The sequence below is a fragment of the Gavia stellata genome, chromosome 22 (assembly GCF_030936135.1).
Source record: "Gavia stellata isolate bGavSte3 chromosome 22, bGavSte3.hap2, whole genome shotgun sequence".
Classification (NCBI taxonomy): Eukaryota; Metazoa; Chordata; class Aves; order Gaviiformes; family Gaviidae; genus Gavia; species Gavia stellata.
In genome coordinates, this window is record NC_082615.1 from 2,830,544 (window position 1) to 2,856,519 (window position 25,976).

Sequence of the window (25,976 nt, forward strand, 5' to 3'; positions counted from 1 at the left end):
ACTCTGTTTATGAAAGGGATATGCGGTAAAACAGCCTCTGCAACGAGGCGTTACATTGCAGAGCGCGGCTCCGTACAGCCCAGGGCACAGCGCTTCTCAGGAGCCGTTTAGGAGGACTGAAAATAGCAAATCTTGATTATAAAGCCAAGCCCATCTATCAGCAGTAAGTATTCAAAAAATTAACTGATACAGAGGAAGAAAAAACACTCCAAAGTGTTCTGAAAAAGGAAATAAAAAGCTTTTGAGCTCTTAACTTAGGAGAGATTTGAGAGGAATACCTACAACAGTTGGGTTTAGCCACCTAATAATCTTAACAAAACATTTTAAATAAGTTCTATCTTATAGCTAGGAAGGGAAGGACCACCACAGGGAACATTTAGCTGTTGTGGGCTAAAGGTGCCTTACAAAAAAGCCAACTCTTCCACGATGCTGCTCAGAAGCTACAGGAGCGGTCACAGCACCTCCGCACCTCCCTGCCCACGGGCGAGACAGCGACAGGCAGCATCACGGAGAAGGACCACGTGTACGGCGGCCACGCAGACATGCTGCTCCAGGCCCAGCACAAACCCACTAGAAGAGACATGCTTGAAAAAATGAAAATATTAAGAATAGAGAAAGATGAAACATGTAATAAAAGTATTAGAGACATGGCAAATTAAGAGACGAGTCTCCCTTTTTTTTTTTTTTTTTTAAGTTTTTTTCCTCTTTGGAAAAGAGCAGGGAAGTCATTCTTTTATGCAAGATGTTTTAATTCACATTATCATTCTGACATCTCATTCACAGACCCACCAAAACAACCCAGGGAAAAGGTCAGACACTGTGTAATAGCTATACATTAAGCAGCAATGAAAAACAAGAAACATCCCACACCGAGGACACACTAATGGCTCTTCTGAGTCAACATACACCTAATTCATTTTTTAAGACTTTAAGTTGCAATTTTTATTCAGCTTTCACAGCACAAGTGGCCACAAGAAAGCTACCCAAAACCCCAATTTGCCAAGTCAGGATTATTTGATACGAAGGTCACTTCCTCCAGCCCCAGGCACACGGCTGTAAACCCTTTAACAGACAGAAGTAAAAAGTACAAGGAATACTTTTATCGATTTTAGGATACAAGACACAGGTCAAAGACTGAGTGCACAAAAATAATTCACACTTCTAGACGAACATAAAAACACTAAATACTCAGGAATGCCCAGTGCTGGCATCAGTGGGGTGCAACAGTTAATTTATTAAGGCAGATGAATACACCCACAAAACCTACAGCGTTAAGGCAATTTTGACCTCTCTAGATTGGCTGCCAATATGATATAGGTCCAAAAGAAATTACCCTTTTCTGCTGCGACAGAACAATAAATTGGCTTCCTCGAATACAGTGGTTAAAGAATCCAAGATCCTGACCTTGAATGTTTTACTAGTACTATGCTGTGCTGTAGGGAACAATCAGGATGACATTTGCTGAAATGTGTGGGATTTATGATATAATAGGTTGCACATATGTGCCAAAAGAGAAAAAAACCCTCTTAAATCCAAGCAAATCAAGATTAATTAGCTATTAAAATAGCTAAGAGAACACAGTGCAGTACAGGTGGTACAACAAACCATCTTACTTTCTGTATACAGTGACTAAAGTTATTTTTGAGGTCACATCGTATGTGTATCTTCGATCGCACTCTCACTGGGAAAAGCAAGAATTGCTGCTCCTTTGTAAACTCCTGCTCTTTGTAATTCTGTAGGTTTGCACTTTCATAAACAAACGTTACGCAGTCCTTTTATAGGAAGTCCCACTAAGCCCACAGGAAAATCCCGTATTGTCTGGCTTTGATCATCAAGACAGACTGAAAATTAACTCCGGTATTTTTACAATGATCCTCATATTAAGGGAGAGGACACGCCGCACACATTCGCCTCTCCGCTCTATCAGTTAAATTCACTCTAACTTTTTCCCTCCTTTCATCCAGCCCGGTGACTTTTTGTTTTATCACTGCTAATTGCAATTACAGGTGTTCAGAAATAACAGCTTGACAGATGCCTCATACCTTAAATGCCATGCCCACAGCCCAGCGCTTTGCTGTGGACCGTGTCTCTCCAGCAGCACCGAGCAGGCTTCAGGATCACAAAGCAAACATTCTTCTGAAATCATAGCAGCCTGACTTCTTTTTTTCTTCCTACTGCCCCAGGAATGTGAACAAGTTGTTAATACCCTGCAATCTGCTCGCTTTCCCTCTTAATCCTCAGTTTAACCAAGCCTCTCCTTGCAGGAGATCATATCAATATGTCCCTAGCAGTCAAACAATGCGGAAGAGAGCCAATGTTATTGTGAGCCTGAGGTGGAACGACCCGATTCCCAGCAAGAGATCAATTTGTACAAGGAACCAGCGAGTTCTTCTCTAGCAGGGGTAACCACTTCAAATGAGCTAGACTCCCTATGACAACAAATATCCTCGCTGGGATATGGTCAGCTAGCAAAAGCTCACATACAAAGGCTGCCGTTCCCTTTCCACAGGTCAGAAGAGCGAGGCACGCATATCTCCCCTCCTCCTGCGCAGGTCTTCAACCAAGACACCTTTATACGGCCTTTCACGTTCCGCAGGCACCTCTCGACTCTGATCGGGGACAACATCATGGGAAAAGACGTCTTGCAGCCGTGGTCTTTGTCCACATTAACCCGCAGCCTGGAAATCTGAACCGCATCCCTCCTTCCAGGTACCTTCGCTCAAAGTTCATTATTCTGCAACATGGTAAACTACCCATTCAGTTTATTTTCACACAATTTTCAGCAGCTCTCAGTTCCCCACTGACTGCACAGTGAAATTCAAAGACGTTTCCAGCGCTGACAGCAACACCTCCCCAGGGCTGCGCAGGCGTTGGCTTGTTGTACACGGCCCGACTGCAGCATCCGAGAAAACCGACAGAGACCAACTTACTGGCGCATCTGCTACGCACCTACGTTTGCCGTAGTACCCTTTGGTTACGTTACCCCACCCTGGGAAAACTGACATTGTTGGCAGATAACTTAATTAACATGAAAATAATTATAGAGCAGATTGACTTGTTGGAGAGGCAAGGAGGACCGGCTGATTCAGGGCCACTTGGGTACCAGATCAGTAAAACTTGAGCAAGAGAAAGTCCCTCTTCTCCAGGCTTTCGGAAGTCTCCTTTAACACTTACTTAACTCTTTTCATTCAGCTGTTTACAGGATATTCGAGCTATTTGTTAAAGACTCAACATCTTCCACCTCAATAGGAGAGTGGAAAAACTGCTTTATCCACTCTCGCAGGTACCACCCGGAGCAAACCAGGACTTGATTTACCTAGGGAAATAGCTGCTCAGGAAAAGCCTCCCACGTCAATGCCCAGATCTCACCTAAGAATACTGACAACCAAAATTAGCACAGAAAAGCTTTAAATCCTCACCAAAACTGATTTCTGTAAAGGCTTCCCTGCCTAGGGAAATGTGAAAGGGATGCAGTCAAACCAAACTCCATCACCTGAATATTTTCAAAACATATTCTCATTGCTTTTCATTTTCCAAAAGTACAACCAAAAAAGCGACGGAGAATTCCTCATTGCTCAGTGCGACTGTTGAAGAGTCTGACGGAGAACAGCGATACGGCGGTACCTATACACTGGGATTACAGCGCTGTTACTCTCAGAATTGACGGACATATTAATTGGAGACAGCTGCAAGGAAAAATATCCTAACGACATGATTCATTAGTTTTCATAGATAATTACATCTGCTCATGGCCTCACAGTGAATCATTCATTTAGGGAATTTTTGGGGTATTAAATTTAAATGCAGTAATCAGATTTGTTAATCTGTGGGACAAGGCAAACCAAACAAAATTTTATTCAAGGAATTGTTTATACTTTCAACATTAATTCAGCAGCAGGAAAAAATTAGCAGCACAATGCATGCTCATGTAGGTTAAAAATTATTAATGGTAATCTCCCTCACTCCCCCCAATGCTTGTAGTGAGACTGCACAGATTTCTTCAAGGCTGCCTGGATTGCAATTTTTTTTCCTGGATGCATCTTTACGCATTCCACAACCCAGTGGCCTTTAAAAATTATTATTTTTGATAGAATAAAAGAATTAAAGTAATTGATACTTGGTTTTGCCACCCTATAGACTCAAAATACAGCTGGATTTTTTCATTATTATTGTATTATACACTTTAAAAATAAGTTTAAAACATGATTTAGCTTTTTTTGTTACTTTGAAGTAACTGCACATATTCTCAGATAGAAGCCACAGAAAAAACATTGCAGATCCAGGCCAGTTCCCTTCCTATCAAGTCACAAACTCTTTAGTAAACTGAACTCCACCTTAAAAACAGATAATTTTTTTGCCCATTTCTTCTCCTGGAACCTACACTGGAATTTCCTATCTCTCAGTTTTAAAAAAAAAAAAAGTAGTAATTTTCTTGTCTGTACTATTTATGATCAATTTATTCCCATTTTTTCTTGAACCAATATTCCTCTTCAGCTTCAATAGTTGTTTTCCCTCCCTGATATTTTACTGCCAAAACACGAACCGAAAGCAAACCGTATCTCCTATCCATCCACATCGGGCCAGACTACACAACCAAAACATCAGAGTCTCTCTCCGTGCTATTCTATTGCCCTCCCCAGCCTTCACTTCTTCTCTGGGCCTATTTCTCCTCAAATTCATTCTTCTAGAACAAGAACCTGAAAATTAAGAGAATTTTTTTCACAAAGCTGTATCCAGGTGGTGACTCCAACAGCCACGCTAGCCCCAAGCACACTTGTCACCTGCTCCACGGTACGCTTATTCTCTCCCCAGCAAACCAGCAAATATTTGGGTGGATTTGGGACAAGCTGAGGACACGGTCAGTCAACTGCTGCAGCTCACTGGATCAAAGATCAGCTCAGGGCTTCATCCTCACAACCACATTTTAGGAACTCCACAATCATCTGATGATGATCTGAACCACGTTGAAGAAAATACGAAGGATCAGGCATGAGGTATCTCATGGCATATCAAAGAATCCCACAGACTTTCAGCAAACTAACTCCATACAGCTTTCAGAGAAGAGCAGCTAAGGTTCACAAGCACCGTAACAGGGGAAATACCTTTTTTTTTTTTTGGGTCAACAAACAAAGAGAAAGGTAGAGCGCCCTGCCCAAAGACATCAAGTGAGTCCTTGGACAAGCCAAGACTCAAAGTCCCAAGTTCCAACCATCAGACCACAGCTATTTAATAGCAGCCACAAATGGAGCTGTTCCTAGGTAAATGGGAGAGAGCACCTTTGATACCACAGCTTGGGTTTCTCCAAATCCACGTGCCACTGCTGAGAATCAGAAATTAATGTTCAACTTGATATCTCCTGCTTTGGTGAAGCTGCACCTACGCAGTCATATTTTTTCCTCGCTGAGGTTTGGGGGACCGGGGGTTGCTCCATGGAAGCTGGAACAAATTAATATTTCCCTGAGAATTATTATTTTAAGAGAAAGAACCAGCAGAAGTTAAAAGGTGAGCCAACATCTTCTATTTTCTTTTAGTTAAGCGTCTGACAACACACTATATTTTATTCAGGATCTAGGCCCAAACACTATACGGCGATAAGCTCCTCGTTAGGCACACGCTGTTACTGGAAAGCATCCCAGGCTCCGCAATAACGTCCCAATTTTTGCAGTGCCTATGAGCTTAACGCCCATGTCACAGCCGTGACTTCAAGAAAGACCTTTCCCAAAGAACGGCATTTGAGGTCTCCGCTCACCTCTCCCGAAAACATGCTGTTCAGCTTTAGCCAGTGCAGCACCACTTGTTTGTGTAACTGGAGAAGCATCAAGCCCTCTCTTCCAGTGATTTAAACTCCTCCAGTGTTAGAAGGAAAACAAAGAACAAAGATGTTGAAATATCCATCATCTCGCACAGCGCCCACGGGGAGTAGCTGGAGGAATGCAGCACGCCGTGATCCGCTGGCCTCGCTTCCAGGTTACCGCCTGCTCGGCACACGCAGACTCCCTTTCCTGTGCATACGGAGAGGACTCGGGAAAGAATTCACCTCGACGGCTCTTTCAGACCGGTCGGGGCTCGGCATCCCAGGAGAAGCTGCCTGACCTGAAGGCATCATGGACCGCTTGATGCTGGTCCCACCCAACCGCAGCAGGTTCCTGGACCCTCCGCTTGCAGACTGCACGGGCAGCTCATGCTTCTGCGGAGAAGGCAGAGGCATGCCTGTGTCATTCTTGTAACAAATTCAACAACGTGAAAACAGCAAACCCAAGAGCCAGAGCTGTTTGCTAAGAAGGGCTTTGGTTACTAAATGCAGAAACCCGCACAAGACATTCTTTTCTCCTCTGAATTTGGAGATCATACGCACATATTTTATTGATACCACCAAATACACAAAAGCCAAGAAGGGAACTCATTCCCAGTGAAAATTAAGATACCGACTTCCCTCTCACTTACTGAGAAAAGGAAGTACAAGCAGGGAGATAACTAAAATAAACTAGATAAATTCAAGAGAGAACAGGGTATTTAGCACACTAAGTAGAGCAAAACAGGGGTCAAACACTGTCCTTGGTAACCTCAGCACGAAAGGGCCATGCTAAGCACAGAAACAGTTTTAGGACGGCTACTTCACGAAAATGCAGGCACAACCACCCGGTGCCCAGCGTTCCTGCCTGAAAGGAGCAAGAAACAACTACACATCTCTTGGCCAACGACTCTTATTCCCCATCAGCAGAGCCACACTGGGCTGAGAGCAGTTTAAATGAGAAGACATGGATGCAGAACATTAGTCCTTCCCTTATTTACTTTATTGCATTTTCTCATTGGAGAAGAATTCATCAGCGACAGTCATCAGTCAGCTTAAGGAAAATAAAAAACCACTCAGGGCCATTTTCAGGAGCAAGAGCATCGAACGAGAAGAGTCACACTTCCGGAGGAGCTGAGCCACAGCTCTAAAGAGCAAAAGAGAGACACGAGCGTTACAGCGATGCCAAAACTTTGGCTCAGCGCCTCGCAAAACACACTCGAATTGCGTTAAGTGCAACTCAGCGCTGGGATGGAGAAAGAGACCCAGGAGGCAGGTACCCTGCGCTCCCAGGGTAAGACCGGAGGGGAGAGACTCTTCACTACGGAGCAGCTGGATGTGCTCGACCTGCTGTGCGGCACTGCAGAGCACTTTCATCTCCTCCTCCCCTCCAGACGGCACAGTTTTTTTAAACAGTTGGGCAATTGTTTTAAGGAGAAGTCTAGGAGGGGAAAAACACATTCCTCTGAAACAGCATCACTGCCAGGCACAGGACTGCAGGATCATCAAACCTGTAGCCACTTGCTGACCCCATGCTTAAAAAGCACCTCAGAAATAACATATACGCATTATTTCAGGCAAAATTAAAATTCTTTTTACAAGGGACAAAATATACCTTTTGATTTCTAACTCTCCTCTTTAAACGGTTTATTCTGTGCTTCTCTCCCACATGGGAAGGATGAAGAATTATTGAGGAGGGTAGTGGTTCAGGACAGTTTAAGTGTGCATGAAACGGCTGTTCACTCTCAGCACACCACTTGTGCTCTAGCGAGATCGCCACAAACCCATGACACCACTCATTTGTTCAACAAAGTTTCATGAATTCCAGCTGGAGACTCCTTTTTTCTTCCCCCAGGGCCAAAGGGAAACTTACTGATATTTTTCATGTTTAGGATGTGGGGAAAGGCACACAGGAACATGGAAACGTATTAAATTGTTGGATTTCTCTTCCCCCACTCCTCCCTCTTTTTTCCTGAAGAAGGGAGTCTTCCAATCCCTAAAACAGATCAAAAAAGCAGACTGCATGTGAAGAGCATCAGCGAGCACTGAGTTCATTTACCCCCTGAACCCCCATTCACCGTACAGAAGTCACCACACACTCACAGCAGCAACCACCAGCTCAACCCCCAAACTCCTTCAGCTGGCATTAAAAATAGATTTTCCTTTGGGACTACAAGCACAAGAGCATCCACCCCTCCGCAGGAAGAAACACGAAAGCAGACTGATACACGAGTCATCGCTGCAGCGCTCGTGACAGCTTTCGGCCGTCTGTATGAGCAGCTAATCGGTTTTCAGCTTCGGGCAGCAAAAAGAGAAGCAGCGTCTGACAGCCACTGCCAGCAGTGATAAGTCTTCCTAATTTACCTAGGATCTTCTGGGCAAAGCGAAAATTGGAAATTTCAGCGGTTACCACCACCGCTTTGATTCGAAAACACCGGAGGATCTGATGGGAACTTCAGCGGAGCAGCGATCAACACCCCGACTTACCAAGGACGGTTGGGCAGGACTACAGCGGGGCAGTGTCTGCAGCTTATTTGCATGTAACAACTGTTAGCAAGAACTATCAGAAAGCTTCCCCCCTTTCAAAAAACAAATCTCTTGCTAAAGTCAGTAGTACCAGTCAGTTTATGAAATGTTTTTATCCCACAACTGACGAATGGCTTTTCTGCTGCGTTTGTGTTTTGGTGACGTCAGTGTGTTCGGATGACTTTAGGCAGACAATATCTGCTGCTTTTAATGCCCAGCTGCTCTATTTAATCCCTGTTAAGATTGTTTTTCTCCTTCAAATTTCTTTAAACATTGTATTGGGAGGCTTGTTTAAAACATATTCCTTATAAAGGCTCCTGGCAACTCTGAAATGAGTTTTTTCTTAATCTTCCTACTAACTTCAGAGGATAAACTGTTCAGCTGTCACAATTTAACAGTGTGGACAATGCTAATGAGTTGGATGAGAAGCCAGGCCACAAAACTCCCGAGGTCCCATACCACTTCCCTCTGTCTTTATTCAAAGAAGGTCTCCTGACACGCTCTGATAGATCAAGCGTCCCCAAGTCCTGCAGAACAGCCAAGCATCTTCAGTCCAACAGCCAGCCAGCAAATATCTACTAACTCATATCTACTAATTAAGGTCCTCTTAACCAAGTAGATGATGTTAGCAAACGTCCACCGAGACTTGTAGAGTAGAACAGAAAACAGTTCCTGGGCATTTTATGCGTGAAGCTTTATTTACCTTCCTATAGAGATGACTCCTGTAGCTGTCTGACAGTCAGGGTCAGGTTCGCACCTGCATTTTGCCTTTGCAGATCATCCTTCAATTCAGTTGCACATCAAATGCATAAAGATTTTTATGATAAACAATATACATAACCACCCTTAAAAAATATCAAACAGGAAAAACTCCACAAACATCCTAAATGATCTAATTCAGCTTGTTATCAAGCTGAAAACAGTGTGAAGTAGAGCAATTCTGGCATACGCTCTCTTTAAAAGGTTCCCCCGCCCATATTAATTATTTTTTCTCCATTATTCACAAAACCCCAGAGCCTTCTCTTTCAGCAGGGACTGAGGAACAAATATTACCTCCAGAATAAAAACCACACAGACACACAGATACTCAAAATAGCTGTCGGTTGTCACTGACCTGTAGCCTGCGTACCACTAAGAGCAACCCAAGATGGGAAGTTGAGAAACTCCCAGCTGCGGCTGAGCGACGACATACGTCCTACTGAAAACAGTGAATTAGCACGGCCAATTTGAGGACAGACAATTTGAGTTTCTAATGGGCTGGCACACCACTTTTCCTACAATGGCAGCCTATTATAAGGAGATCCCTCAGCCTTGAAAATTTTTTTGAAATGCCACCACAGTTGCACTGTGACTACTCAACAGAAAGCCGAGTGAGAAATTTGTCTTATGCTTATAATAAGGCAATAAGATTTCTTTTAAATCAGCTTTGATTATTATGTTTCTGATTTATGTTTGCTTCTGAGGGGTGCAACCTTCCATCACTTAAGAAAACCTCTCTTGCCATTCTCTTCCAACATGAATTCCAGTTCGATATAGAGCCGTTAGGAAGCATACAGCAGATTTGGGTTTTATTTCCATTTCAAAGAGTTCCCTTACGCCAGGGAGTGAATCAGAAACGTGCCTCTTCAACATCTAACTGCAACGGGGGGAGACAGATCACAAGGTATTCCGTCCTGAACGCTGACACGGGTCAGCGCAAAAGTCAACTAAATACACTGGTTTCCTTTTTCCGGCACCTTGCCTGAAAGATAAAATCTGTTTCAAGTGTTAAGGGAAGGTGGAATTGGTCCCCGACTCAAATGGCACTCTCTCCCATCTGCCTTCTGTGCCCCATCACACGAGTGGCTCCATGGCAAGGAAAATGAGCTTATTTTCTGCCAGTAGTACCCCCGAGGCACAGCAAGCCCAAAAGGTTGTCAAGCGCTGTGCTGGAAGTCCCTGCAAGCTTCTCTTTGCCACGTGCCGAGATTCAACAGACAGCACCAGACCGCTTCTCCTAACAGACATGACCGTGCACCTTACAGCCGTCCGCGTCACCTTAGTCCTGCCACATCTACACATCGGCAGACTTAGATTTCAACAAATGGATGCTGAGTGAAGACCCTACAATCGCCCTGGAGGGAAGCAATACAGAGCTCAGGATGGAAAACCAATGATCAGGTTAAATCTGATGTCTCTAGTTCTGGTCCAGGGCAAGAAAACTTTTGAAAACAAGTTTCGGAAAGCAGAAAACAGAACTGGACAGGAGGGATTAGAGAAGTCTCTGGAACGACACTGAACTGGGGAAGAACAGGAGGTTACTAAGAGTCATTTACTAAAAGTCATTTTCGGTCAACACAATACCCAGATGTGCAGAACCTCTCCTATCAGTGCTCTTCTACCTCCTTCATGCTCAACACCACTGAATATTCAACCTCTTTGCTTTAAGAGTAAGCACAAACCATTGTGGACGAAGACACAGCCCTGTAACAAAAAGGAGGACTACATTGATTTTACATATAAACCTTCAGACCTTCCCTTACAAAAGTCCTGTGGTCTCCAACTAGGAAAGTAATTTTCCTTTCATTGAAAACACACCACCCACATTACCCATAAGCAAAACTATTATAGTTCCTATTTTAACAAAGCATCAAATGGAGTTTTTCCATAAGAAGTGAAGTCACAACAGCTTAACTAGTGGAAAGTACTACACTTAAACTTGAATAGAGCCTATTTAGCTTAAGCACCACTACAATTACCGATGATTAGTGAAGTACCATAAAACACTGGGAAAAACCCCACTGGTCACATTGACCCCAGCTGCCACACAGATACACCAGTCCCAGCAAATGCGTAATCCAGCCCAAATTCTCACAAGCTCTTTGACCATTAGCACATGAATGTGTACCGTGCTACAGTCTTCTCTCTCTATCCACAGGCTGGTGCTCTGAGGTAGCTTGGTCCCAGTAATAATTTCCAAGTGAAAATACTTCTTTATAATGGGAACTATTACATAAAAAGCAGTCTATGTCCTAAGCTCGACCAGAAGGAAGCTTTCCTCCCAGCTTATCTGATTTTCTATTCATTTAAAATATCATGTTTCGGAAGGCCACCTTAGAGTTCAATTCACACTGCTAATTTTCTTTGGCAAAAACCCACGTTATCTACAAACATTGCTTGAAAACCCAATTACAGTAATGTGATACCCACACCCTGTTGCATAGCAACTGGATAACACAGGGATACGGAAAACACTGATATTCCAAAATAACAGCAGGTAACAAAGCTACTTCCTAGCTGCAGGCAGAGCTACATCAGTAGGACGCCCAGGTGGGATGCAGGAGTTCAAGAGGCAAGGAATGGCAAAATTAAGAAGTGCCATCTCAGTCCCCCAGCTTGCTTGGGGCACTGTCCTGGACATCCCCAGCCTGGAATGATCGCTCCTCCCTAAGACACTATCCCGGCTCGCAGCTCCTTCCTGCCGAACGCCGCAGTGCCGACCAGCATCTCCTGCTTTCTCTCCACCTGGTGAGCCCTAGCCCGGCCTCCGAACCCCGGGAAAGGGTGAAGTTCTACTTACCCCTGCAAGCCCAAGGCAAAACTTGCTCAGGGAAACATCAGCTGGAGAAAAAAACTCAGCGGACAAATGAATAGGTCTCTATCAGAGCATCTTCAAGGAGATTTCAGAGGTCCAGCTCAACCAAGTCGCGACAGATTTTTCCTCAAACTAAGGACCATCTCAGAGGCTAGCATCAGTTCCCTCCAGCACTGCATATCTATGCTACAGCAGAGATTCTAGACCTCTGCCACAAAAGCAATTAGAAGAGTCTCAACACAGCAAAATAAATAATTCACAAGTTTCTTCCCAAAATCACCATTTTTTCCACCATAATTATCTCGCACGCAAAAACAAAAGCCCATGACAACCAACCAGTAAGAAACAAAAATCTTCTCTCCTCTCCACCCCCAAAAGTAAGACTTTGCTCTGCAGTCTTTGCAAAGGGAGGAACTGGACACGGAGGGCCTCTCTCCAGCGCTGTTGCAGGGCATCACAACCTTGTGCGTTTGCAATCGGGTACTAACACACAGATTTGGCTGGCTTTGTCAGTGGTAGTTGGTTGTCTTGTGCTCCTCTTCTCTCTAGTTTCAACATGGCACTAAAAACACAAAGGTCAGAGTTACATTGAAAAAACGTTTTGGGAGTTTATGCCAAATGTTGTCTTATTTTTACGCAGGGTTTGCCCAAAACAGACCAAAACCAACCTTCTCAAATCTCTGGCAGTCCTTGAAGCCAATATTCCTTTCAGCATTTCTGCTAACTCCAAAGGGAGACTGATGCAGCAGGTTCAGCCGAGCAGCTGCGGGGAACCCTGGAGTCTCCGGTGCCCAGGTCAATCTGTCAGGCATCGTGCTTCAGAACTGGGAACCCTGCAGCCTCGCCATCCCAGAGCCAAATTCATCACTTTATCACAGACAAAGGTATCCCTTGAATTCCTACCCTGAGCCTGGAAAAAAGCCGTCAGGCCCAGATGTTTCAGACTAAAGGCTCTGGACTCAAACCAGCGTTTTTCAGCAAAACTTGGTTCTATGAGAAGATTTCCAACAAAATTTTGAGATCAAACACCACTGGAGGTATTTCAGAACAATGCGGTCTACGCAGCCAAAAAGACATATTTGATAGTGCCCCTGCACTTTGACGCCAGCCGGTTCATATTACGGTACCTTTTTGCAAGTATGTGATTTACTCTCTTCATGCTAAAGTGTTTCTTACAAAACTCTGTTGGGAGAGAGTAAAGAGGAATCTTGTCTGCTTCCATGTCCAAGACCTGTCCTACTGTCATACTGGAGGATTACTCTAGTTCTTGACGTCTAACAACAAAAGCAGTTCACTGGGGGCAACAAGCACATCACATCCATGCCCAGAGGTCATCGGGACAATAGGAAAGGACTAGAGTCGGGAAGCGAGGCAGAATATTTTTCACAATACATGGCACAAACAGGATAACACCTATATCATCTTATTTGTTTTGGCATGCATAGGGATAAAACACATTTTAATATATCAGCAAGTCAAAAAAAGGTTACGCTCATAAGACTTATTCCACCCAAGCTTGCAAGGAAGTTACTTTATTATTTTTTGTTTGTAATAATAATAACGGTACAATTATTTCATCTGGTTTTAAGCGATCTCAGCATGTTTTAAGATATCAACGTCACCATTTTAAAAGCATCCCATGTTTACGTCACATTAACTATCACAGAATCACTAAGGTTGGAAAAGACCTGTAAGATCATCAAGTCCAACCATCAACACCATCATGCCCATTAAACCATGTCCCACAATACCTCATCCACACGTTCCTTGAACATAAACTATCTTTATGACTGAAACACAGCTTTGAGCAAGCAATTGCTCCCACCACTCTTACTTCTGCTTCTATCCAGTTGCGATGAACTGTGTACGCGCACCATACAAACGGGTAGCCATGGAGCCGATTTCAACGTCTGAGCGTAGCCAAGCATTACCTGCCATTTCCAGGCTGGGTCTAACAGCAGATTTTACAAATACCTAAGCAGTATTTAAACAGGCAAGAAAGCCACATTTGCCACTCAAATACTGCACAATAGAGATCTACCTGCACGCAAGCACTTAGAGCAACCAGCTTTAACCCGCTTTCTGTTCCTGCTATGGTCAGAGCGTTGCAAGATGTTGCACGTCATTTTCTGGTTCTGAAAGATGCTGATTACCAAAGCAATTCCGTATGTTACATTTATTTATTGCAGAACAGATCAGTAAAGAACTAAAACTGCCTGGCAGCTGATAGACATGCTAGGATCTATCACTTTTCGATAGGTCTGTGTTTCAGGACTGCTCAGTAGGAGAGCGGGGCTGGAGCAGCCTCAGCACCAGTTTGGAAGGTATTTTCTCCAGCACCGCTGGCAGTAGATGGCATCAGCCTCCTCGCTGCATCCATCCAGGCTCTCACCTGCTCCTGCACACACTTTGAATGTTTCACCATATATCAAGTGCAACCACTACAGGCTACAGGCAGGGTTGCCCTGATCTCAACCCACCTCCACCACAAAACCTGAGCTCTCATAATTAACAGTATATCCTGCTCTACCACCTCACCTCAACTCCGTACCACTGTATCCAAACTCATTTTCACGCTATATCTCCCTGGCATTAAAGAGGAAGGTCTAACACAGAAGAGGCTAAAATCCTTCCGTAAAAACCCAGCTCCCACAAACCCTACAGGCAAAACTTCGGCACTTAAACTTTCTTAAAAACCCAACATCCAACACTTAAAAACTGCACGGCAAATCCACCCACAGTGCTGCACCTATGAACTGTGCCCAACTTCTTCGGGAGTAACAAACACTGCTTGATATTTTGAGTTGTGTTGGACACCAGTCTAACATTGAACAAGTCGGCACCAGTGATTTCGGGCACAGTAAGCCATAATCACCAAAGGACTCTACGACATAAACATCGGAGAAGCAATATATTCTACTCAGCGTCTAGGAGACCAGGAGAGAAACATTGAGGATAGTATCTCCGTGCAAAGACGGATGAGAGACAAGCTGGAAGCACACTCGTAGATAATGGGAAAACCAGGAGAATCTGCTAGAGAGCACTCACTAACCCGCTCGATGGTGAGTAAATGCAGTTCAAAGCACTCTTCAGATTCCAGCAATACCTCACGATAATAACATGCCCAGAAACATGGGTTTCTTATTCTCACTTGTGTTGTAACCGTTCAGGTTTTGACCCTACAAGTTTTCTGGGAAATCTATTAGAAGCCTATTAAGCATCCAACAACCCACTCACCGAAATCACCATGACGCAAGAGCATATGGTTCCTACCAAGCATGACTTACTTTTAAGCCTGAGTATCACCTTTTTTCCAACAATGCCTAGACAAGCAAGTTATCAAGTGATGTGGGACAGAGCAGTCACCTACTTTTCCCCCCCCATAAATCCTCAAAAAATTCTCTGAAAAGGGGAAGGGACAGAGGAAGCACTAAAGTTAGTGTCTTTTGAAGTATAAAATGAAGTATAAACTCTCAAGCTGCATTTCATTGCCACAAATAGCAAATATTTAAAAATAAAACATTATTTTTAGCTTAAGTAGTGCTTAACGGTTCGAGAATAAAATATTGCCCAGAGACAGCGATATGTCATCATTTGAAAATGCTGAAGCAGACATGTCCTGTTCACACCAACCACCAGCTTACGGGGAGCAAGTGAGAAAGCGTTTGGGACCCCGCCTCTAACATGCAATTAAAACCTTCCCTGATTCAGCCAAAAACCAGAGGGATGGTACTTAAGGAGAATGAGCCAGATATAATACCTTGGTATTATCTATGAGGGTAAAATAAAATTATACAGAAACTCCCGTAACAGTTTCCTAGATCTTCTAGCAAAGGCTGTTCTGCACGGGACAATTTATTTCCTGCCTTTCTTTTCCGCAAGCAGCGACCGTAAGGTCAGGATATATAATTTCAGTTGCTCACAGACAGGTATGTGACTTACCAAAAAGGGGCTGTAAAGGAGAACAGACTGGGTTTGTGCCTTTCTGCTTCTTTACGATGCATGACAGACAGCCACCCTAAAAAAGTAGGAAAGCAGGCTAGGAAAATAAATCCCCTCTCTATGGTCTCAATTTGAGATTTTTTTTGAACAGGGGGAAAAGCTAAATTAACCTGGGAAAAAAATCATCAGTGTTGAAACATCTACAACTACAGCTAGGTTTTATTTTCTTTTTAAACAGTTTAAATGAAATGGCTGATGGAAAAAGATGGGAAAAAGAACTCTCTTTTGCTAGAAGTCGAGGCTTATATCCCTATTAGAGCTCGCCATAAGCCCTGCTAGAAAACCAAGGACAAGACTTAACAAACAAGATGTTTAAGATCATAATTCTTATCAAGAAATCCTGAAAGGCTTAAAAAAAGTTAGAAACTCATTTTTCCTCAGCAGTAATTTCTCCAGCATTTCTGATCACCGTGAAGACAGATGAAGGAAGACAGCTTCCCCCCTCCCCACCGCGGTGTGGGTGAGGTAGGGATTGACTAACTGTGGAAAAATCCACATAATTGAGAAGACAAATGTTGAACAGTTACTTTACGGCTTGAACTATTCAAGGAAAAACGCTAACCGTGCCAAGAGGCCAGACAGACTCATTGTGCATTTGTGCGAGTATGTAGGAGCCCAGTCAAATTTCAGAAGTGCAACGCTTTCATCCTCATCCAGGTTGCGCCTTGCTGGTTTATCTGTTTCTGTAAGCGCTGCATCAAACTATTAAAAAAAACTGAAAGAAAAAGTATCATCTCCCAGTATTATGTGTACATAGAGCGTAACAAAAATATACACACAGGCTCAGTAGCATGACCTGCTATTAAGGCCATTTGTTGCTTCCCATGAGAAGGCCCTATTTTCGCTTGCTTAAAACGATGAAAAACTTTAACGACTCAGGCTCAAGATTCCCAACTTGGATGTCTGCTTCTAGATGAACTTAAAAAAAAAAATATTAAAGTTTCAGCCAAAATATCTCAGCCATTTCAGAACGATACTGTTTTTTCCACGTTAAGACTCTCCAGTGGCCTCAGAACCTACAGTACCCCAATGCTTTCACATTAAGACACACAGAAGTTAGGAGGAGATGGAAAAGGACCCAAGAAGGGAAACTAGTTGAGCAAGAACGCTGGAATACTGACGGGCAGTTTCAAAGTGAGGATCAGACATTCAGAAGGGGAGATTAATGATCAACTCAATAAAAGCCGCAGAATGAGAAGTCTGAAGGAAGACAAATTGTAGAAGAGATAGGAAAGGAAGAGCTAGAGAAGGTCACAACAGAAAAAAAGAAGTTGTCCAGTCCATCTCCTGTTCTCACTCAGCTCAAGCTGTCAGGAATAATACACGTTCTTAAAGACGTCCCACGACAGGGACTTCCCAACCTCCTGACACAGGCCACCTCACTGCTGTTGGAAGGATTTTCCTGCTCCTTTTGACCTCGACTTAATCCCATTACCAAAAGCCTTCTCCCTCCTCTCTTCAACCAGCTTGTTTCAATCTTCAAGAACCTTGTGTTCCCATCTCAGCCTTCTCTTCTTTAAACTCAGCTACCCCAGCCGTTCATCTTTCCTCCTGGGTCATGCCTCAGTGCTTTAAATCATGCTTTTGCCTACCCTTTGGGCCAGTTCCTAATTTCTGACTATAATTGTCCAATCAACGTCACATCTATTGAAAATTATTTGAACCCATGCTTCCATAGACTACTTACAAGAAAGTCTCATGAGACAGCATCAAAGTCATTCTTAAGTCAAAATGACACCTAATTCTTTTCCCCTACTTATAAGGCTCTTCCGCAGAGTAAGTCCAAACTCATTTGACACAACTGACTCTTAACTTAACAAGGACTTATGTGAGAGCCACTGCAGACTTGTCATCTCATCAGTACTTACAAATAGCTTGTTTTGCTGTACCAGAGTTCCCCCAGCAGAGTTTGACTGCTAGAAACCCATCCCACCAGAGCTGGAGAGGTAGCACAAAGATGCTTAAGCCTTATTTTTACTTCTGCTGTCAGCAACCATCCATGAAGCCCACAGGAAAGACATCTCACACCTCTCTCACGCTGCTCCACATCATCCAACACCGGTAAAATTACCCTGTCAGCCTACGTTGCAGAGGTCCCTGTGTAGGTGTTCTCATGTGGCTGCTGACCCAGGCTTGGAGCGCAGATCCATACTGCAGAGGCTTCCCTGTTTTTCTCAGTTTTCTTTTTAAGAATACTAGGAAAATTTACAGATAAATAAACACTGGAAACACTGAAGCAGCAAAGTCATGTACTTAAAAGGTTAGGAAATGCTATAAATAATACTGTTTTGTGTAGATGCATTTTTTCAGTCCAATGCAAACTCAGTGTAACCTTGGTTTTCATTAAACAGCTCCTTCAGCAGGCAGCACAGGCAGGGCTTACTTCCTTGACAGATACCGGATATTTTGGTTTATCCTCATCATCCAGCACAAGGCTGCATTCCTTATGGACTGCATACAACTCCAACTCTGCTCTGAAGAGTTAAAAGCTTCCTCCCAGACCTTCCAACAATGGCCCTCCTGACAGTAAGTATGAGTGTATTTTGATTTTGACAGCTTCCTTGGGAGATGAAACACTATCATCCCCAAGTCAGAAGGAAAAATAAAAAAATTACTAGCTAAGATTTATTTTAGATGTTCAGTAAAAGAGGGTTTGAACCTCTTTTTAAAAAGCCACATATAAACCAAACCTTACCTACCCTTCCAAACAGTATTTCATATTCCCCAGTACTTCATGGGGATGGACCAGATGATCTTTAAAGGTCCCTTCCAGCCCAAACCATCCCATGATTCATTACACCCAAACAATAGCCCGCAACAAGTTTTGTTAAGTGCCAATGCTCAAAACCTCTGCAAACCAGTCCCTACGATGCCAAGTCAGACACACGGAAGGGAATCACTTCTGGAAAAGCTTGGTTAAGATGGGTTAACCACCATCACATGGAGCTCCTGGGCAAAAGCAGAGATAGTTTTATGTTCTAAGGCAACATTTACTTGTGGCTGCCACCATAAAAACCTCTTACAACCCTTGCCTTTCTCACTAAACATTTTCCCATACCTGGAAGAAATGAGGCGGAGACCTTACAAATAGTTTTGTCACCGCGTATACTCAATTCGACCCCAGAGAAATTGAGTCCTGTGCACAAAACGAGGCAGGAGCTGCAGAAAACAGTGTGCAATTGTTTTAGGCCTAGAAATACACGCAAGAAGTGCCACCTAACCTCAGTTTTGGCATTCCCCAACTTCTGAGTGTTCATATTGAGACTAAGTATTCCACCATTTAGATCACCATGACAAAAAGCAATGTTTTAACAGGGGTGTTAATTTTTCCCCTAAGAAGGGTTAACTCCAACTAAACAGTATGCAATAAAGACAGAACATTTCCCCAATAAAACTGAAGTCGTTTCTATTCCGTACAATAAGCTCAGGAAGCAAAATAAAAATCTATCTACATAGTATGAGGTCAGTCAGGCTACGGATGGTTATTTTACTTCTGAATATTAAAAACACATGCTCTTCTGTAGAGGTTTTTAGAAAACCTGAACCTGCTGGTGCTCAGCTTTTCTCAAAGAATGCTGAACACCTTCAGCTCCCAGCGACCACAGGACTCGTGCCATCTCAGAAGGGAGTCAAAGCGTGCAGGATTGTAACTCTATATGATGAAAACATATATTGTTTAGACAAGATGATGAACATTTTTAAAAAATTAAAATTTAATCTTTAATCATTTCTTATTTACAAGCTAATCTTAACAATGAGGTAATATATCCACAGCCCCATTGGTTTTAGTCTCATAACTCAAACATATTCCATGCACAATGCTAATTAGTTTGTGCTATAGCAAAAATGTTCTTAATAAACAGAAATGCGAAACAACTTCAGGGTTCCTTTTAGATTATGCAATAGCCATGTAAAACAATCTTTAGGAGAAGCATTTTACTGTACGTATACCGACCAGGCTGTCTGCACCAGAAGAGACGGGCTTGTGGTTGAATGCTGCCCTAGGAGAGATGAATCACATCCCTGCCGCACTGTAATTTCTGATGTTATTTTCAACAAGTCTCTGCATCATCAAGAATACTTTCACTCACTTTCTCTGGTTTTACAAGAATACTTCTCTATGTGTGTATAGAGCAACAGCTAGAACAGGGCTCCAGTCTCAGGTGGAGCCTCTAAATTGCATTTTGATGGGAGCGTGTCAGGTTAACAAAAATCGTATACCGGGCAAGTCACAGGCTTTGACCATTCAACTGGCACCAAATGAAAGGCTGAGCTGAGTCCACCTCGGAGGCCTGTGTGCCATCCACTACGGCCACAGGTGACACAGCAACCTTTTGTTTACAAAGCTATTAAAATAAAATACATAATGCTTCAGTTTTTGGTTTGTTTTAGAAATTTGGGTTTTACAAGAAATTAAAAATGTTACATAACCATGTAATTAAAGCATCATTATGACAGATTGCTTACTTAAAATGAGCCATTTTGGTTAAGAACGTCCTGGATATTCACTCTGTATACAGCATTCTCTCGACCAGTAAAAGGATGTCAACAGTGGTCTGGTTTTGCAGCTTATCTATTTATGAACATATTTATGCTCTGACATAAGTTTTAAAGGAGCTGGAAGCAAAAGAATCCATCTTCCATGGTGTATACCAAACGGAGAGCAACATGGTAAAAATGCCAAACACTACAAATTTTGTAAGCTACCAATATTTACCTTCCGTCACAGAGTACTATATTCTCATGCAAGCATGCCACAATGGGAAAACAACATCTCTATAAGGGTAAGACAAACAGCATTCAGAATTTCTGAAAGCATTCTTCCAAAATTATTGCACTAGATTAGATTGCCTCATCAACAGGGCCAGAGGCCATTTACACTATTTTCTTTCTTTATTTATTTTTAATGTAACAGATGAAAGGATTACAGCAAGTTTTCTGGGGCCAAATTTGGAATTAATGATGGGAAAATTCTTTTGCTAATCCCCCATCTCTCCCACTGCTAGCAGACTCTTGAGGCTGGAAAAAAACAATGTCTCCTGGTACCCTGCTTCTACTTTGCTCATCAGTGCAAAATAACTACGCTCAGGAGGTTTGAAAAGGACCATAGACTTTGAGCAGAGCCATAAAATCTCAAGGACAGAGTTATACTGAAAATCTGAGTAAAGAACGACATGAGACTCCAATTAAAACTTGGATGCATCACAACCAAATCAAAGGACGGGACTCATCTGCTCAGGGCAGATGTCTGCCAAGCAGCTACCTCCATCGGAGCCCAGGCTCGCCTTACGATCGATTGGTGGGGAAAACCAGGTTTTTCTGGGACACGCTGTGCCCTGCCCCGAGGCGGACGCGTCAGGCAGGCCGGAGGGATCACACCTGAGCAATCCCTGCTGGTGTCTGCTGCCTACGGAGGAAGCTCGGAGAGATCGGCCGAAAGACGGGCGCTGCAGGGACGCAGAGCTAAGCGAGGCTGGCGTCACCCAGCCTGCTCGAGGAGAAGGACCGACTCTTCTGGAGCACAGCAACCACCGCAGCCGGCCCCGCTTGCAGGACGCCCTCTTACAAACCTTGAACATTACTCCTCGGCACTGCCTGTCAGCCCACCAGTGAAGTAAAAATAGACACCGCCAAGTAACTACCCTTCTAAAAGCGAAGTTTAATCATTTTTCAGTCATTTAACAAACACAAAAGAATTTACACGTACCAACTCTACTCAAGAAGTAAACTTTGCATAATTAATCGGGATGCCTCCAATACTTGTGCATCTGCAAATGCACAGCTACACCAACCGGCACTCCAGGGAAAGTGCCTCGGGCCACCTCGAGGAGCTGGAAAGTGCAAATATCTCAGCTGAACAGAGAGCCTGAGCTGCCAGGGAAAGAAAAAAGCACGCCTGAATAAAAGGTTGTCTGGGAAATAAGTACAGTTACACAGCTCCCTAAAGTCTGTTTCATTAACTATCAGACATTACCAGCTACTTCTGAATTAAGCAATATTTTATCTTAACACCAGAACAAGCTAAAGGCATCTAATTAGTTGCAGAGGTGGGAATGTCCAAAGCAGTTCAGGGAAGCTGAAGTCAAGCTTCCCGCAGAAACGGGCAATTTGATGGAAAATTTGATTCGAGTAAAAAGAAATACTGATGCAGCACTTAATGAAGATGAACTTCCCCTGCCTCTCCACAATACAGACGATGCCATTATCACTCAGCACTAGGAAGGAAAGATTCCGAGTAAGGGGAAATTACAGGGCAGTTATCCTCATCAACCTGACCATGTAAAAGTGACACAAGATTGGCAGAGAGCCTGAGAAGTCTGTAGGTAGTTAAGCACAGGGCATAAAATAAGATGCGTAAAGGGAAAGTAGCCCCTGGAAAATATTGCTAGGGATTTCAGCTTTTCCGGAGCGCCAGTGGCAACGAAACGCCCAACCATATCACCCTGTGTCCACAAAAAAACCAAGGGATTGCATAAAGTCAGAGAAAATATGGGAGTTCCACTTGCTCGGTAGTGATGAAGCCAAGTGTGAGTGATCTGGTCCCCCGGCCGTAAGAGTCAGACTATCCCCCTGCTTTTTCAGACCGCTTAAAGATCTACGAACGACACACTCTACATGGCTGGCAGGTTTTATTCTCGTGATTCTAGGACAGTGAGAAGCAGAGGCAAATCAGCGTTTTCTCTTCCCCCAGGATCTGGCCCACAGTCAGCAACAGGCAATCCTCACCACTTCTTACTCTGAGCACTTGGGAAAGTTTCCATCTTTTGAGGGAGAGTTGCCTGTAGCTCAGAAAAGAGCTCACATGAAAACATTAAGAATTTTGCTCTAGGCTTCGTAACTATCTGTAAAACAAACAAAACTGGCATTATCTGCATTATTTGTAAAAAGGAGGGTTAAATGCATTCCCAATTTCACAGATGTTTCAAGGCTTCATTGGTAGAAACAGTCTGGCATGGTCACGCAGAAACGCGATGGTACAATACACTTTACCTTCAGGGTCCCAAAAACATAAGGATTTGGGGAACCTTCCCCTGCCCCCAACAGAGGGAAATGGGACACAGATCGTTTATTTTCCTGATGAGAGACTAAGGTTTCACAGAGAATTAGTAAACACGCTCATGCTTCCCACCTGTTTTCTATTTAGAGCAAAAAAAGCAATTAATATGACTTTTTAAACAACAGTTAATAGATGAAACTTATGAAACCGAGATTTCTAATTGAAAATGTCTTTACTCACATGAAGCAGAGGGTCAAAATATGACAAGACCACTAAGCATAGTTTCTCCCAGCTGCGCAAACCGTTTCTTAACAACCTTAAGATTAATAAACAAAGACATTTCCTAGACATTTCATATCCCTCCTGGATTTAGCCATGTATGCAAGGCAAACATGAGAAAGCCGTCCTTTTACTTCACTCTCATTTGAAACAGAGCTCCCAAGTAGTACTTCATGTTACGCGATTGTTAATATGGGAACCCTCTCACTCTGAGCAGACATGCAGAGAAATACAAGGGGAAAAAATACAGGTCCAGGAAGAAGCCGATTTAAGCGTATCATTTATTAGCAAGTAAAAGGACATTTACCTTCTCAGTGGTTAAGTACAACACAACCCAAGGATAAACCATATGGCTCAAGCCTTTGTGCAAGGGAGAAAGCTGGCAGGGTTCCACGGCTCTAATTGAACTATTACCATATTGTAAGAAATAAAAAAGTCAGAAAGACTGGAGGATCTGCTCTCCTAGGGACAGTTTATGTCATGCGAACAACTAAGTGAGTAACAAAGCATATTTAACAGGAGAGCAATTCCACCATTTGGATACTGGCTCATTTTAAAGAAAACAGGTACTCTTCTAGTTCAGTATTGCACTTAATTCAGTCCTACATTCCATGCCACGAAACCTTCAAAATCCAAATCATTTGTAGCAAACAATACAATGCTTCTCCTTTAATCACTGGCTGAAGACTTTTCCATTTAGTTAATAAGGAAAGACACAGTATAAGAACACTCAAGTGAAACCCAGAAACACATAAAAGCTTACCATAACAACTGTCATAAAACTGAAAAATGCAAAAGATCAAGTACAAAATTAATTTTGTACTCTGTACAAATAAACACCAATCTTTTCTTTCAAAAGGCAGACTTGATAAAAATATACCAAGTATTGTACATTGTACATACACACCAGGGTATGTAGTGGAACACAATAAAACAACTAGGTCACAAACGGATAGAATCTGTAGTGCTTGTTCGTACATAAACCTTTACAGTATTGTCTTGTTACTTTGCGGGCAAAAAGCAGTGCAGTTGTATGAAGAGTGAAGAAAAAATAAATCATAATTTTACATAAAAATGAAAAATGAGTCTCTATGAATCTTGTTCTTACCATTCTGTTCATCCAGCTCATTCCCAATTTCCTGCCCCATTTGCTTTTGACGGGATATGATTGAAGAAAGAGCATCGAGTCCAGCATCTTGCTCTGCACCAGAAAAATATATAAAATTACATGAAAAAAGTTGCTGATATGTCAGGCTATGTACCACAAAAGATGCAGAAGTGAAGAAAAAGATCTACTCTGTGCTTAAAGAGTTAAAATGTACTAAGAAAAATACATCAACACAACATGAAAATGAATCCTTATGGCAACAGCACTCTTAAAATAATGTGAATGATGGGTAATTAATTTGTCTGCTCTGGCTGGGACATTTAGCTGAGGGTCCCAAAAAAAAAAAATAATCCAAGAATTCAACATTCAGCTGTTACTCAATCATAAATGCAGGAGATTTTCTGGCATATGCATAGCGATCCCTGATTAGCCTTTTTAAATTTTCCAAGAAACTTTTAACATGAATAAAAGACAAACAGGTGATGCAAACACCAAAGAATTCAAATAGATTTTTAAAGCTGTAAGAGGATACAGAGTGCATGGACGAGAGCCTGAGACAGAGGGGGGACAGTGGGGGCAGCTAAAGTTTGACATGTTCCCATCAGCTCTGCAGACACACCTTTATTAAGATCCGTATCACCTCTGCTATTCCAGTTTGCAGGCACCACGCAGTCCTTAGTAAGCACCTTAAACAAAACATGCAGCTCTCCTTGCCCAAAGTAGTCAAGAAGCAGAACAAGAAGCGATGCTGCACAGAGCGAGACTGCCAGCCAGCTGCTGTCCGGGAGCCAAAAATTGTACAGGATGCCCAGAACCCCCTTCCCATCAAGAGGATGAAGGTCTGGCCCCCAATACCTCTTTCAGCCCCACCAAGGGATACCTGTGGGGTCACCAAAAACCGGAGCTTGAGGTTTCTCCTGGACCATCCAAACAGAGTTCACACCATTCTCCTGAATTGTAGCTATAAATGTTGTTTCACATGCAGACTGACGCGGGCCTTATCTGGAGACTGATTTAATTTGACCACTTTCAATACTTTAATTGCATAGAAATTACCTCATTAACCACCTGATGTCCTCAGGCTGAGGTTCTCCAACACTTCCAGAGTTAGAGATTCCTTACGGATGCTGAGGGCCAAAATCCAAAAGACCCTTTTTAGATTAGTTAATTCTTACCTCGTTCCAATTCAACAATACATGTAACGCACTCCAGCCTGAAGCACAGCAGTAGTACCACTACACTCAGTGCAATTAATGAGATCTCCACTGCAAACCAAAACCATGAATATGGTCAAAACCAGGGATGCCCTGTAAGGTCTTTGAAAATTTGATTTAAGAAGATGCTTCCAGTTAAGAATATTGCAAGCACAATACTGCTCCTGCAAATACCGAAAACAACTACCTGGAACTATTATGTTTGAAATCTCCAGACAATAAAACTTCAGTACAGCTTATTGTATTGACTTTCTAATAAGGGCTCCTCTCAGAGTCCTAGTGAGGCTTATAAAAAACAGAAAGACTCTTGTACCTTCTATGATCCTTCGCTGCTGCTGCCTGAGATCGTCAAAGCCAAGCCCTCTGGTTTCCTCAGATTCTTCCAAGAGCCACGGGTTGGTTACACCTCGTTTGACCCCTCCCGTCATTAGGCTAGATCTGAAAATAACTTCAGTAAATAATTTTCAACACAAAACCCGCTCATC

The 25,976-nt window shown here is 43.0% G+C and overlaps 1 protein-coding gene across 1 annotated transcript in view; it reads right to left on the reverse strand.

The window, feature by feature from the left end:
• STX8 (syntaxin 8) overlaps positions 1-25,976 on the reverse strand; it is a 109,631-nt gene that overhangs the window by 67,484 nt on the left and 16,171 nt on the right. The window contains exons 5-6 of the mRNA XM_059828247.1: positions 25,805-25,929; positions 24,278-24,370 (exon numbers count right to left, since the gene is read on the reverse strand). Of these exons, the coding sequence (XP_059684230.1) occupies positions 24,278-24,370; positions 25,805-25,929 (218 nt within the window). The remainder of the gene's footprint in view (positions 1-24,277; positions 24,371-25,804; positions 25,930-25,976) is intronic.